Genomic DNA, 15,030 nt, shown 5'->3' with positions numbered 1-15,030 from the left:
CCCGCCGAGCCCGGCCGCGGCGGCACTCTCCTCCCCGCCACTCCCGTACCTGGGAAGGGCCCCGCAGACCTCCTGGGCCGGCGACGACGGCGACGTGTCCCAGCCCGGCGCGGGACGGGGGGGCGGCACCCCGCAGTCTCTATGGCAACAGGAGGGAGGGGGAAAAAAAAAACCAAAACACAAAACCAAACCCAAACCCCTCCCGCTCCGCGAGGGCCGCGCCGCAGTCGGCAGCTGGGGCGGTACCACTGAATACAGCGCGGGGGAGAGGGAAGCTCGTGGACCGGTGCAGGAGGGCTCCGGGCGTCCCCGCCCAGCAGCGACCTCTCTCGTCTTTACCCGCTGCCAAGCCGCGAGGAGGGGCTGCCAGTGTCGGTGAGCGCTACAGCCCGCAGCGGGTCATCCGCGACCCCCCGCGGGGAAATGGTACACCCCGGCGGCCGGGCCCGGGCGCCGAGCGCCCCCTGGCGGCGCGGGGCGGGGGCAGAGCCGGGCGGCTCCGCGCTCCCCCCCCGGCGCCCCCAGGTCCCCGCGGCCGTTCCCCGCCGGCAGCGCGCCCGGCCGCGGGGCCGCAGGGGAGGCGTCGGGGCGGTGCCGGGGCCATGCCCCGCCAGCAGGTCACGCCTGGGCCGCTCCCTTTGCTTGGTGCATCAACCTCGGCTGGTCTGGAAAGAAGGCGGCGGCTGCGCGGAGCCGCAAACTCGCGTGTTGCCCCCACGCCGGGGCGTCGCACCGCCCGCCGCAAGTATGCGCGTCCCTGCGCGGAGCTGGGCAACGAGGGCTGTTACCTGCTCCTCCAGGCAAAGTAAGTTTCAGCATCTCCATTACATTGAAGCCGGCAAAGGCACGTTTAATAGTTTTGCTTCTGTTCCGGCTGGTTTTAGGCATGAAGCACTTTTGACAAATTTTGCAGACACAGCTTTCACGGGGATTCAGTTGTTACCTTTATAAAAGGCTCAAGTCCAATATAAGAAGCCCTCTGTTCTTTACAAGACTTCAAAGAAAGTTAATGTGCTAAATTTTTAGTACTCTTATGGCAAAAAAAGAAACTAGCAAAAAAAATACCCATGGAAAGTAAAATACGTGATCTTGCCAGACAAGGATTTATATACTGTGGAAACATATTATTTAACCCCAGTTTTGTTTGGTTTGGGTTTTTTGGGTTTTTTTTTTTTTTTTTTTTTTTTTTTTTACATGCAGGCAGAACATAATCCTGGTAGTTCAAAGTAGCTGAAAAAGTCAAGGAAAAATAACATGTTCAAGATGGGAGAATAGAAACTGTGGCTTTTAAGATTATGATGGATACTGTTTCAGCAATGAGCTCCAGGAACTTTTACGTGCATATACTCTTATTTTCTTGAGACCACCTGCCTTTCTCCTTCTTAGCTAGATTTTAGTAATATAATTTGGCATGTTGCTCTTCTAGCAAATAAAAGCTATGGTTACTGGCAGCTAATGACACTGCTTGATGCACATGCTGGAAGGATGGAAGCAAGATGGGAAGGCAGGAGGGCTTCCACATGTGCTTTCAATCCCCAGCTGCATACATCTCCAAAAGCTGGACCAGGTACCAAAAAGCTCTGCTGGCCAAGCTTCAGCACGTGCTACTCACTATAAAATTTTAGCAGTTGTTCACAGGCTTTCATACAGCCCATGCGGCTCTTGCACATTCCATGCATTTGGGAAGTCAGCATCTGCTCGCAGTGCTGAGGTCAGCGTGGACACCTGGAAGGCTGGGTAATCTCAGAGAAGTGTGTAACACGTGTGGGAAATTTGTATGACAAAATATTAAAACATTTTGCAGTGATTTACAGCTTTACTACAGATCTGTCATCATTTGAAAAGACAAATCTTCAGAAATAGGGTGGTATTAAGAGCACACAGTCAATCAGGTTCTACATTCAGATAGGGCTTCCTCCTAATACAATAAACAGACTTGATCATTTGAATATAACATTTTTCCTTAGGTATACATGGCAGTAGATACATTCACTACCAAGGGCATCAACATGGCTTATCTTTCTAAACTGCAATGCCATCAATTTAAGTTTGAATTTCTAAATGTTAGGGTTTTGTAACTTTCAAGGTAGCATAGCTTAGTTCTTGGAAATGAAGGTCAGTGCTTCTGAATACATGCCTGACTGAGCAAAGAACTTGTATTTTTGCTGATGTCCTTAACACATGACATTTATGTCCTGAAATATAGCATGTTACTTAGGATATTTAAAATTAGTTTCTGAGGGTTTGCTATCTCTTTAGAAGTTCTTTTTCTTGCAAATTTGTGTTCTTTGATTGCACCAGTTGTATGTGGGTGCCTAACTATATTAATTTCATTCTGATTTCCACCTAACTTTTGAACCCATTTGCCATTTCTACCACAAGACAGAGGTCTTCTAGAATTTCAAAGAACCAGGCAGTCAGGTGGAGGGGAGAGATCCTCCTGGGCTCCTGCTGAGGGAATGGCTGCAGTATCAGGTCAGCTGCCAGCAGGCACCAGAGCATCTCCTGACGGGGAGTCCACGGAAGTGCTCAGCCTGCTGGGAAGCTTTGATCAGAACACGCACCAAACCCAAGCAACCTCCAGACCAATCCATTTCCTCTGCTCTTGTGCTTACAAATCTGCTGGTTGGTAAACCATTTGAAAAATAACTCCAAATGCTGTTTTTTCTGTCAGAGGTTATGCTAATTCAAAGCATGCCTATCATACTAACTGTTCAAGACTTCTTTTCAGGAAAGGCTATAAATCAGTTTGTTATATGCATCATGACAGCACTGCCCATGCTAAATTCTGGCCCTTGGGATGGGATCAAGTAATAGATTTACTGATGTAATCACTTCTGGAGACAGCCAGGCTGCATTTCAATCTAATGAACGTTCACGTTAACTTCCATGTGATGTTGACATAAATCTGTTTGGTTCATACTGGAAAAGTCTACTCCAATCATATATCACTTGTCAGATTTTTTGTTTGGTTGGTTCTTTTTAGAAATATCCCTCACAATTTAAAATATGAAATTTCTACCATGAAACTACATAGCATTTCTATTATTCACTGAGGGAAGTTTAACAAGTTGCTTGCTTTCAGTATTTTATCTCCCTAGCAGAGTCCAAAACAATACATTCACAAATAAAACACCACTGGAACCACTACTGCTATATGTCCTCTAAATACTGTATAACTCCAGTCAAACAAAATAGACAATGCCCATCAGATCAGGGTGTCTGAGTATGTGAGTATGTACCTGAAGAGAGACAGGGTAGGATTTTAAGAGCGCTGAGTAACCACAACTCTAGATCAGTGAGCAGGGTCCAAAGACAAGACAGCACTCCAAACTGGGAAATGCGGAGTTGGGTATTGTTCATTCAGACATAAGTGCTATGGATAGCTAACCTTGTGAAGAGATCTACAGATGATGAAAACTGGTCTCCAAGACCAGAACTTTGTCCAGCTGACAGTTTCCTTTATTGTCAGCTCCAAAATGAAGTCTTTGCAGAACAAAAAAGAAAACTGCAGAATTTCCATTGTAAAACATCATTATTGTTCCTTCCCTTTTTTCATTATTTGAGACTAAAAAGCTAAAAACATTCCTATACTAACGTGAGACTGGAGTTTTAATTATATTCTGCATTTAAGTGTTTTAAGTAATACCAGGCAGCATATATAATCTAAATTTTCTTGACACATTTTTAGGCTGAGAGGAATGCCACAGCATTCAAAGTCAAGACATTGCCTACATGTTGAGTTATACTACTATAAGAGATGGGTTCAGTTAACATTATCTAGGGATGTAAAAGAATTCTCAAGAGTTCTTGTAATCTTCATTATTTATATAGCAAAACACTTAAATGGAAAATTTAAGGAAACACATTAAGCTAGGTATATTCTCTTCATCTTTTTAGGTAAACTGACCTCAAACTCTAGGCATGTCTACAGTGCAGTTTTGAAAACCAAATGCACTGCACTACACAGCATTGGAACCGTAACGGATACAGAAGTCTGGCCCACACTGTAGTTATCATTTCTAGTTTAGTTATAGAAATGTTTGTAATCCCCTTTAGATTCAAAAAGGTTTAGAGCAGACCAGTCTCCTTACTGATTGCCCCCATACCTTCAGATCACTGGCTTTCCAAAGCAAAGCTCTGCCGAACAGCCAGCCTACTACAGCCTTGGAAAATGATGGCTGCATTCTTTACCACAACACTGGGATGTCTAGCTTCTCCCTCAGAAAGTCCCAGAGGCCTTGCACACTGTTTATATCCAGCTGATGTGGCAGCAGGTACAGCTTCCACTCCTAAAGTTTTGCCACTGCTGCCTGACTGCATCCTGCACAAGCTACAGCATCCCCAAGAAACTGCCTCCACTGAGCTCTCACAATTGTGAATCCAATTCCTTTGTTGTCCCACGTCACCACAGCTACTGCATTGCCAGGCATTTTCTTTGGCTAATAAATTCCAAAGTAAAAATGGTAGTGACATGCTGTAAAAAGAAAAACAGTAAATCATGCGTAAAAGTTTTACACTGTACAACAGGTCATTATTATTTCAACCCTTTCCTAACCCTTGAACTTTACACAATAACCACTCAGCAAGCGTGCCAGAATCTGAAAGCAACAAAATACTTCAGACACAACGGACATAGGAGAGAAGCAGGGAGGCAGCTTAAAAAAAAAAAAAAAAAAAGAAATTTTGGTTGAACAATGCAAGCCCTATCCAAAGATCCGGCCTGCCACACGCATGCTGTACAGCCTGTCCTGGATTCTGCTCTCAGCAAACAGCCCTCCCCTGGCAGTCTGCCCCGCACGGTCCCAGCTCTCTTCCCAGGACACAGTCCTCCTACCTGTGTCACCGGGGGATGTGTTCTCCTGCGTAAGCTCCTTCCTGACTCTGACTGGTCCTGTGAACAGCCAATATTTCCTGCCTCGTTTCCACCTCCTACAGCTGAGGTTGTATCCACACAGCTGATTCTCCTTCCTCGAGTACCACACCACAGCTGCAAAGGTTGTGAAAAGATCTGTCCTCTGTTCTTCTTGCTGTTCATACCAGAAGAAACTGTCCATATTCTAATCAACTTCACCATGAGAAATGTCATTTCTGAAGATGACTACTTAGCCGTCATCTTCCACTTTGCTTCCTTGCCCTGAAACAGGGTAAGTAAGTTTAACAAAGAACAAACACTACGAAAGGGCTTAATACAAGATTTTGAAATACATCTTTTGTAAAACTTTCAAACTGACAATTTGTTTGGCTTGAATGTAAAAAAAAACAAACAAAAACCAAACCCAGATCCTGAGTTAGACTTAAGAAGGAGCTTTATAGAGCATAGGAGGTACTTAGAAACTAATTTGTATTTAACAATGGATACTATCCAGCTACAGTAAAAGTACCTAGGACTCTTACCATCTGTTTTTTGCACAAACCACGTGAAAGCTGAGTCAAGGTTTGTTTGGAAAGTTTGTACATGCCAACTGGAAGGGCACGCAACTTCTGAAACTTCATGACTCAAGCTGCATTTCAAGCATGAAGAACTAGGTATGATTCTCCACTGTTGGATTACATCTCTTCAAGTTGTGCACAAATTATTACTAAATCAGAACAGCCATGTTTTATTTTGCTGAGATACCATTCATACAACTGAAAGAGCATACAGAAACCGTGGTTCTTTCTGTTGCACATCAAAATGATAGTCAAGTTACTGCATTAACTGGATGGCTTTTGGAGTTATCATACTGTAGGCAGTCTGTTGGTAATATATAAAATGCATTAAAAACTTTATACAGGGATTTTGTAACTGATCTGTTGCCCTTAAACTAAAGGCCTCAGGTTTTTTTCTTCATTGAGAATAGATTAATGAGAACTTTTGGGGCAGCACTCATCCTGCTCTTCAATGAGCTCTGGGGCATGACTCATTTGGCAATACTTCCATCTTCATAAAAACAATAGCTACTGTATACTTAAAAGACCAACTAATAATCACACCTTTGTTCTGTGCTGGTAAGTGATTACCAAAACCACACATATTATTTATGTCCAACATCTTTTGATCTAAGGCTTCCCTGAACACAGACTGTACCAGGGGAAACTAATGTAGACCCAGTCAGCTAAGCCACTTCGGCATTGTCTTGCTGACTCCCGATTAAGAATCGCCATGTCCGTTGCTGACTTGTCATTACTAACGACAGCTTTATAGGCAATTGTTTCCAGCTCCTTCAGCTTCTCACAGCAAGAAGAGGGCAGCAGCCTCCCCTGGCAGAGCACAGCACTGTGCGCACCTTGCCCTGCAGGGAAGACGGGGCAGGGCCCCAGGGCCCCTGCCATGGCTTTTGTGCTGGCTGGCAGGACATGGTGGAGAGAGAGCTGCACGGTTACAGCCTGGGGGTGACCAAACCCCACCTCACTCCAGCCCCCTGCAGCCAGCTGCCCCACAGCCTGGGGCTGTCCCAGGTGCCCTGCCCTACCCCGAGGCTGCCTCTGCTGTCACATGGCTCCACCTCTACAGCCTGAAGTGCCATGGCAACCTTTCAAGATTAAGCATTTGAAATGCAAGAACCAACATTTAAAATGAGAAAACAAATTTGGTGCTCTCCCTGTCACTCCTTCCTCTACATGTGATTTTGCTTGGATTACATGTTTTGGTTACCATTATAATTATTTATTTCAGTCCTATTCTGTAATAGTATTGCAACATTTACAGTTCGTTTTCTCTACTACATGGAGAGCCCTTAATCCAGGTTTTTAATAAGGAAACTTCTGGCTGTGCAATAAATGAACTGGAAGTCCTGAGGAATAGTTTGCTATATCAGGCCTGTAGTTTATTTTCTCTTTATATAGTCCAAACATCACACATTCCAGCTACAAACTTAACTGCAGAAAATTAAAGGGTATCTTCAAACAATATAAATTTTTAGTATCAGAATAAGCCAGTTGGATGAATACAAATCAGTAAGTAACCATTTATTGACATACATTATTAATAAAGCCAACTGATTAAGTTCTATTAATGGTGTGTCACTGCTATTTTTATTTTCACCTAATTCCATTTTGTACTGATAATAAGGAATCTCTATACAGCAGTGATTCTATTCTGGTCTTATTAGCTCCCCCCAAACTGGTCAGACTGTAGATCTCAGAACAACCCCCTCCCCCTTAAGAAATCCTGCACAATCTCAAGAAGCAACTATGGTCCCTAGAAAGATCTATTGTGCTGAGAAAGCGTAAGGCATCTGCTTCCTCATCCCAACTCCATGTCAGAGATCTGTCTCAGGGGAGTGGGAGAAGGGCTGGCAATGATTTAATTAAGAGTAAATTCAGGTAAACAAGGTCAGGCACCTCTACATTAGGGCAACACCTAATTAGCCTGTATCATCTGGGCTGGAACACCCAAAAATCACATTTTGGGCTACACAGTCAATGCTGTGAGCAGGCTAATGGAGACTGTTGGGAAGTGTACCCTACTGTAGACTTAATCCCAGAGGAGTACCGTAACTGTAACCCTCATTGTAATGATAAAGGACCCTGCTGCTGTGGACAGGATGAGACTGCTCTGGGTAAATGCCCTACCAGGGCACAGGCTAATCCAGAGTCATATTACTGCTTGCATGGGTCCACATACATAAGCTCACCAGGTTTGAACAGTTTTGTTACTAACAAACTGGCCATGAGGACCATCAGCATCAGAAGGCAAAAGGGCCAAATAGACTGGGGTCTCAGCCCCTTCATCCGGCGATTTAGTGGCTCTAGGACCTGCCATGTCTGTTCTCACCCATCCAGGACAGCAGGCATTGAGAAGGATGTGGTCACCTTTTCTTTTCTCATTTAACATCCGGGCTTGAATCCTGGACAAGACTGTGACACCAATTTTGGATACCCCATAGGCAGTATTTGGCCAACCCTCTTTCTCATGCACACTTTTCTTGGTATCCTCCACAAATTTGGTCATGAGTTCCACTAACTCATCCTCAGTGATCGTGTTGCTGCGAAACTTTTGCTGTAGTTCTCGGCTGCAGCCTCCCAGAGCTGAGCTACTTGCCATACTAGAGACATTCACCACTCTACCTGGTAAAAGAGAATAAAGACTGATTACTTTTATACACACTAAACAAACCCAGACACCGAAGTGGGCTTGCTCCACAGTTATGTATTCACTGCTTAGGTGAAGAACTGTAAAATATTTAGTGCGGGCTATTTCGCAGAGCTTCTGGAAGATCACAGTTAACTCAGTGTCAAGTGTTTCTAGTGAATTCCATTACAGAGGGTAATTTAAGGAGTGAACCTGCAAAAGCCCTCTATTGAACTTCAGGTATTCTTCCAGGAAATAGCCTGTTATAATCTGTAGGCATATTCATAGTAGTAATTGGCTTTCTCAGTAATGGCAGCCAGACTTTACTCGTGAAGTTCTGGTTGAAAACATTCTCACTTCTGCAACAGCTTGAGTAAAGTGCCATGAGAACATACCTCCAAAGCCAGAATAATACAGAATTCAACAAAAGCAATCTAGTTCTTAATGCAGTGAGACCATCAGCTTGTTTACAGAATACCTGAAGATTTACAAATCCCAGCATGCAAAACTGCAGTAAGCTATTTTAAGTGCTATCCCAGTACTTCCATACAGAGGAATGAGTCAGCTGCATCACTAATTCACTCCTCTTCCCCAAAATCATGTTACACTGTTTCCCTCTTTCTTGCTAGTTCACAGCCATTCAGGCAATGAACATGAGGATTTAGATCTTAAAAGCCACATAAATTAATCCTTTCTGCTAATGACTTTATTAACACATTTGTCCTTCACCCTTAGTACAAGAGTAATAAATTGCAATTTTGGCACTGTTTACTCTCCCCTACCAGCCCCCCAAATCCATTTACTCTATCCTTTCCTTCCTCCCTAGGGTCTAACAGCTCCCGGCTTCTCTCTCATCTACTTGACTTTTTCTCTCTTAAAAACCTAGATGTATTTAAATGTTGGTATAGACAACATTTCATTCATAGCAGCAAGCACTTATCCAAATATCCATGAAAATATCTAGTGATCACAAGTCTTGAAGAGAATTGTATTTAAAAAAAACCCTTAGATTTTGTGTGGGTATTGGATCCAAACACCCTCCTTTCAAGTCATCTGTGATATGTTAGTAGCATTCCAGGACACTTCCAGGTTTCGAGAACAGGAGCATTCTCTGCAGGACAGTCATCCAACAAGTACAGATTACTTGCTTGTTGCCAGTACCTCTTTATTATTGATGCATGTATCTTTTTTGACTCTGGTCCATTCTATTTACCATTTTTGGTAAAATGTTTTCTTTCAGTTCCTCCTAACCACCAAATCAGAGTAACTTAATGTACATCCTCAAGTGCCATTTATAACTACATCACTAGACACTTGCAAACACAGCAAAGGCTGGGATCTAGATAGAGACAGACCAGCAGCCTATTGAGAAGGTTTCTTCAACAGTAGGAAGAACAGGCATGCCACAAACTCAGCTGAAACACTGTTTTTAGGTATTTCCTTATCCTAGTTGTATCATCAAAAGGTCCTTTCTGAAGCAATAACAATTTATGTAGGCAGAAATCATGAACAGAACATGGGTAAGTTCTTCATGCCTTCTTGAGGACACCACAAGAATTCCACTTCAATCCATAACAGAAGAACATGACCGGCTTGAAAGTAGATGTAAATACACACAGCAGAGACATTTTGGGTGTCATGAAAGGCCATCTGTTCTCTTACCTACAGTACAGCAAGGTGCACTCCTCTTGCTACGGGGCAGCGTGCTTCTGAGGACAGGATTTTCCCGTGTAAGGAGGACCAAAATTCATATAAAACTATTTCTCTACTTGTTATGTTACACTTACCGTAAGGCTTCACAAGAGGCAACAATTCTGTGCAAACATTCCTGGTTCCAAAAAAGTTTGTCTTCAGTGTAACCTCTGCTTGGACCGCAAAGGGAGCTGTGTCATGAACTTTTCATAAGGGATGGTAGCAAGGGAGGAGACAAAAAAAAATTTAAAAAATCAGAATTGTACTACTGTTTGAAAGGAAGTTACCAAACTGCCAGAAGTTTATCTTAGTTCCTTCTTTTTTTGATAATTAGGAAACAGGAATATGATCAATTAAAATACATAAGGAAAAAAAAAAGGCAACATCACTAACACTCACATTCTTATTAATGAAAAGATCTAGCTCTGCAATGAGCTATTAATAATGAGCTAATTATGTTTTCAACTCTTCTTAGCTGAAGGCTTTAGCTTTGCACCAGGACAGTCAGTTCTATCACTCCGCAGAGTCATTTGCCAAACCACAGGCCATTTGTCTTTCTGCCTTTTATATGGAAGAGACAAGGAAAGACTGCTCTCACAGGGTGCGCTGCCCAACCTGCCCACTGACCTGCCTGTACTTACTTACACCCAGTGCTCAGTCTGGGCTGCCACTACCACATGCAAGTGAACTCTGAGATGCCTTCTCCTCTTAGATGCATAGCACAGCACTTTGCCACCATCCTGACATAGCAGGGGAGGGGAGGGGGCAGAGCGGAAATCAGAAGAGAAGATCCTGAATCTAGGATGGTGCCACTGAAGATGCAAAAGTTAGACTACCACGCTGGTACTAACATCCAACAACATAGCAGACAACTGCTTCTATATCCTGACTCTTACGTTGTCATGTCTTGAGTTCTTAGCTGGGACTTGAAGTGAGAGCAGTGCCAAATTGCAACAAACACTGTAAAAGCTTCTGTAAAGAATGCATGGGTAAGATTTGGTGCAGTCTGAAAAAACAAACAAACAAACCCAACCAACCCCAAAACTGATAAACACTTGCGTCATAAATCACGCCCTGAACTGACAGATCTGTGCTAACACAAGCAAAAGAGTGGGAATTAGCAGCTAGGAAAGAGAGCTGATTTAGATAAGCATAAGCAGACCATGGAACTGCACTGTAAGGGTATGATTTCATCAGACAGAACTGACAGCTTGCCACTTCCAAAAGTAGGGTAGGATGTGCCATCAGCTGACAATTTGGCTCAGCAATAAGCCATATGCTATGCGTCCTCCACTTTGAGGGGGAAGTAAGAGTTAATTCCTCCCCTTCTGCTACAGGCTTTATCTATGCAGTGATGAAGGCCACCTACATAGATTAGGCAGGTCTTCACTTGTCTCCATAGCCCAGACCTATGTAAACTCAAAAGAGAAGCAGTAGCAGGTCATTTAGTACTTAATGTAGTTGTGTTTTTAATTGCAAAACACAGCTTTAATGGCTGACTTATAGTCTCAAGCAATGGGCACTGATACCATCAAGTTTTGCAAAATGCTTGCATTTAAATCTGAGACATGAAGCCAGACCATGATCTATTGCAAGCGTTATGACAGTGGGAGAAGAAACTAAAAACCTACACGACTCCAAACTCCTGCTTCCATACCTACCTTGCAAGAGAGAAGCTTCCCTACACTCCAAAACCCACTCATTTGTCTAACAAGCATATTACTTGTAACATCTGATAGATACACACTCCGTTGATTTAACAAGCGTTACTAGAATGACTGTTCTCACAGAAGCTCATCCAGGAGGCAACCCATGGGTACATAATCATTTCATACATGAACAGTTTTTGCTGGACTAAGGACTTTGCTGGATTATCTGTAGTGCAGCACAAAAACTGAACAATAAATTAGATTCAATGGTAAATCTAATCTTTGACAGACAGCAATGACACACAGTACTACAATAAAGAAAGGAAAGCATAAATTCTGGGATGGCAGCAGAAACCTGTCGAGGCAAGAAGCAAACTTAGGTAGAAATGCCAATCTCTGAAGCAAGAATTAAAGCCAAAATATGAGATAAGCGTCACAGCAAGTTCTTACACAGGTGTTAAAACCTCTAGCCTCTGTGCTAGATACTTACACAACAACAGTTACAACTGGCTCCTCTATCACATTTCTTAATTGTATGACCTACTGCTGACTCAGTAAGTTGTCAGCTTGAAGAAAGTCTAGGCTAAACATCTGGAAGGAACTTCTGAATAAGAAAATCTATGATGTAGTAAAGGAAGTAACAGGAACTCCACTGGTCACGCTATTTTACCTGTTTATCTGTTCAGTGGCTCCATGACAATAAATCTAAGATCTCTCACAGATGAGCTCTACCAAATCTTGCTGCAGCAATTTGAGGAGCTTTTATTTCACCTGTCCAGGTACCCACCTTGATGGAGGCTACAGCTGCTGCAAAGTCAGCAACAGGGAACACACACTGCACTTCAATTGCTGTAGTTGCAGCCCAGTCTTGCCCAAACTCATTGTCACTAGGAGGTTGAGCTAAGGCCCTGATTATGAATTGAAGAAATACTGGTCTGAGCACCTGCAGGCTTTATAAATTATAAGCATGGACAGAGATACAATCTTTTAACTGTTGCTGCAAGGCTTTAACACCTCTTTATCTTGAGCACATCCTGAACCTCAGACAATTATACTAAGAATTGCCTCCTATTAAGCTGATCTTGAACACAAGCAATCTTCCTGCAAAGTACCATGCAAAATATACAGTGACTAGACTTCAGAACACCATTGCTGCATTCCCAGTACATGAGAAGCTCCATCTTCAGCAGCAGGTGAGGTTTGATCCATACTACCTGACAGGCCTCCTTTACTCGTGCTGTGAGCAGATGAGTCCGCACAACACTGTGCTTGAACTGTTACATGTCCTGACTGGAGATCAGGCAAAGAGATTTAAAAAAACCCACAAAAAACCAAACAAAAACTCCCAGAAAATATGGAAAGAACAAGTTTGTACTGGCAGAGAAATGAACTAGTAGTCATGCTTGTGATTGGCTCTATCTGCAGCTAACATGATTCTCAACTTGTTTTTATAAAGTTACAAGGAGAATGCACTCTTCTACCTCACAACTTCTGTGTCTTCCTCACTTTCCCTGCCTTCCTGTCCACTAGAAGATGAAAGGGTTAAATTCTTGCTCAGCACAGCAAGATTTAGGTTAACTGTTCTACAGGTAACCGAATGGCCTGAGAAAGTTAAAGATAAGTAAAGATGACAAAAATCACCCAGGGCCAAAGGTTCTTTTTTATCAAGTGGAATCCTTGAGCAGGTAATGCACAAAAAAACAAAGTATAAGGCTGCAGAAGAAAGAAAACACAGATCCCCGAGGAACACGGCTGATATTCACACAGACAATGGGCTCCCACAGGCCTGGTGAAGTTTCAATAAACCCAACTCTGCTCATGTGCACTGTGTGCCTCTGTATGTGATGCAAATATAATACTCCAGGGAAGCATCTTTACATGCACAGTTAGCCCAACAGATGCTAGAGGAAGGGCCATTTCACATTGCCCTCTCATTATGCTTAAGAAGGTAGGCAGCTTGCCCAGCCAAAAAAGCAGCATGCCATTGGCACAGAAGTCCTGTATAAGTAGCTTTGTAAAAACCTTGATGCATCTGCTATCCCTCTCCACGTAGCTTTGTAGCACATCGGACCGTCTGGGATAGTCCTCTTCCTACCTTTGAAAGCGATCCCTGCATTGTTAACCAGCACATTCAGCCCTCCATATTTCTCCTTTAGGAAGTCACGGAGAGCTCTGATGCTCTGCAGATCATCGATATCCAGCTGATGGAAGAGTGCACGCAGCCCTTCTTCCTGGAGCTTCGCCACTGCTTCTCGGCCACGGCCGGGGTCTCGGGCTGTCAGGTACACGTCCCCCGGGAACTGTTTGCATAGAGCCCGCACAATTGCAAATCCGATCCCTTTGTTGGACCCGGTCACCACAGCCACTGGCATGTTGGACATTGTCCTTTCTGAATGTATGCCAAAGTGACAGTAACTGCAAACAGCAAAGAAGAAAATTTCACACTCAGATGGACAAAGATGGCTACCTGAAAATGGATTAAAGTGTTTTTTTAAAAAAATCCTATTTAGAATTCCACTTTTAATTATGTAAAACTACATTAGAGTGCACACTAACTGTAACTTACTAAAGTAGCATGAGGTATTCACAGAGAAATACATGTTTGGTGTTAATGTTTTGAAGAAAGCCCAGCCAGTGATTAGGGGGGAAAAAAAAGAAAGAAAGTCCATGACTAATCTTTAGTACTAAATTAGCTTTTGATGGAAGTAGACTCTTCTGCACATACACTTTACAGGAATACCATTTCCTTCTTTTGAGAATATTCAACTGGTTCAGTTCAAGCACTGATGCAGTCAAAGCTGGAAAAACTCACGCTCAAAAAAAGGGGAGGAGTGGCTTGATCTTCAAGTGTCAGGCAGGAGAATCAATTCTAGCGTTTTTAGAGAGAAACAGTGGACCATAGATTGACTACAGACAATGTTTCTTCTGTTTAACACACCCAGTCAGCTCTAGAATCAAAGTCTGCTTGCTGGTTTTTTTGCAGACAAAGCACATTTAAAGAATATGTATTTCCCCCATAAACGCGAGTGTAAAACGCTGGTTTGGCTCACATTTGACTTAATTGCCATTTCTCTTTCAAATTACCTTGTAATTAACCACAAGCAGACATCTAGCGAGGATGAAATCTTAACCAGCTCCTAAAAGCCTGCCCAGCTACTGACTGACTCCACCAGGCCAGGAGCCACCCTCCCGGTTCACCAGCAAGGTCCCACCTCGCTGCAAACCGGCACATTTCACTCACTAACACCTCCTCAGGACCGGTTTTTCTTCCTTACGGGAACGCAAAGCAAACCCGCGAGCCACGATGAAGCCTGGCTCCTCAGGGGACTCCCTGCTCCCCGCGGGACGATTCCGGCCGCTGACAGGCGGCCGTTACGCGCCCCCGCCGCGTCCCGCAAAGGGGCTGAATGCAGCAAGGAGCTACGAGGCGGGCCCGGAGGGGCAGCCGGCACTCCCTCACCCACCTCCAGCACTGCGTACCTTCCCCCTCGCTGCTGAGCTCTGCGCGGCGATGAGGAGAGGACGAGCTGGCCGCTAGCCACGCACCGCGGGGGGGAGGCGAACGCACCTAAGATGGCGGCGGGGGAGCCCCGCCTCCCGCGGCGGGCAGGGGCGGTGCGGGCGGGTGGGGGC

The 15,030-nt window shown here is 44.0% G+C and overlaps 2 protein-coding genes across 11 annotated transcripts in view; both read right to left on the bottom strand.

The window, feature by feature from the left end:
• Positions 1-297, bottom strand: part of DOP1B (DOP1 leucine zipper like protein B) — a 53,641-nt gene extending 53,344 nt beyond the window's left edge. For 4 of the 8 annotated variants that reach the window (XR_012039710.1, XR_012039707.1, XR_012039711.1 and 1 more), the window contains exon 1: positions 50-297. The gene's annotated coding sequence lies outside the window, so the exon portion shown is untranslated. The remainder of the gene's footprint in view (positions 1-49) is intronic. The other 4 variants (XM_072846368.1, XM_072846387.1, XM_072846377.1 and 1 more) reach the window with 2 other exon arrangements.
• Positions 298-6,479: 6,182 nt separating this feature from the next.
• LOC140643950 (carbonyl reductase [NADPH] 1-like) lies at positions 6,480-15,030 on the bottom strand. 3 transcript variants are annotated; one of them, XM_072846349.1, is made up of 4 exons: positions 14,482-14,798; positions 13,493-13,812; positions 9,844-9,951; positions 6,480-8,052 (listed from the first exon to the last, which is right to left on the bottom strand). In XM_072846349.1, exons 2-4 carry the CDS (start codon positions 13,776-13,778, stop codon positions 7,616-7,618), a joined length of 831 nt encoding a protein of 276 aa, XP_072702450.1. In that variant the 5' UTR covers positions 13,779-13,812; positions 14,482-14,798; the 3' UTR covers positions 6,480-7,615. The 3 variants fall into 3 exon arrangements, with proteins under 3 accessions (XP_072702450.1, XP_072702442.1, XP_072702457.1); XM_072846341.1 differs by lacking the exon at positions 14,482-14,798 and adding an exon at positions 14,862-14,997 and having other exon boundaries at positions 6,483-8,052; XM_072846356.1 differs by lacking the exon at positions 14,482-14,798 and adding an exon at positions 14,878-15,030 and having other exon boundaries at positions 6,488-8,052.

Source organism: Ciconia boyciana, chromosome 1 (assembly GCF_034638445.1).
Source record: "Ciconia boyciana chromosome 1, ASM3463844v1, whole genome shotgun sequence".
In the NCBI taxonomy this organism is placed as follows: domain Eukaryota; kingdom Metazoa; phylum Chordata; class Aves; order Ciconiiformes; family Ciconiidae; genus Ciconia; species Ciconia boyciana.
Note: the sequence above shows the minus strand (reverse complement) of the source record. Positions and strands in the feature narration are given on the sequence as shown.

Coding starts and splice junctions, on each gene's coding strand:
- LOC140643950 (XM_072846356.1), bottom strand. CDS start 13,778: ATGTCCAACATGCCAGTGGCTGTGGTGACCGGGTCCAACAAAGGGATC. Junction 9,952..13,492: donor TGCAGGGATCGCTTTCAAAG/GTAGGAAGAGGA, acceptor CCTTATGAAAAG/TTCATGACACAGCTCCCTTT. Junction 8,053..9,843: donor GCCTCTTGTGAAGCCTTACG/GTAAGTGTAACA, acceptor CTCTTTTACCAG/GTAGAGTGGTGAATGTCTCT.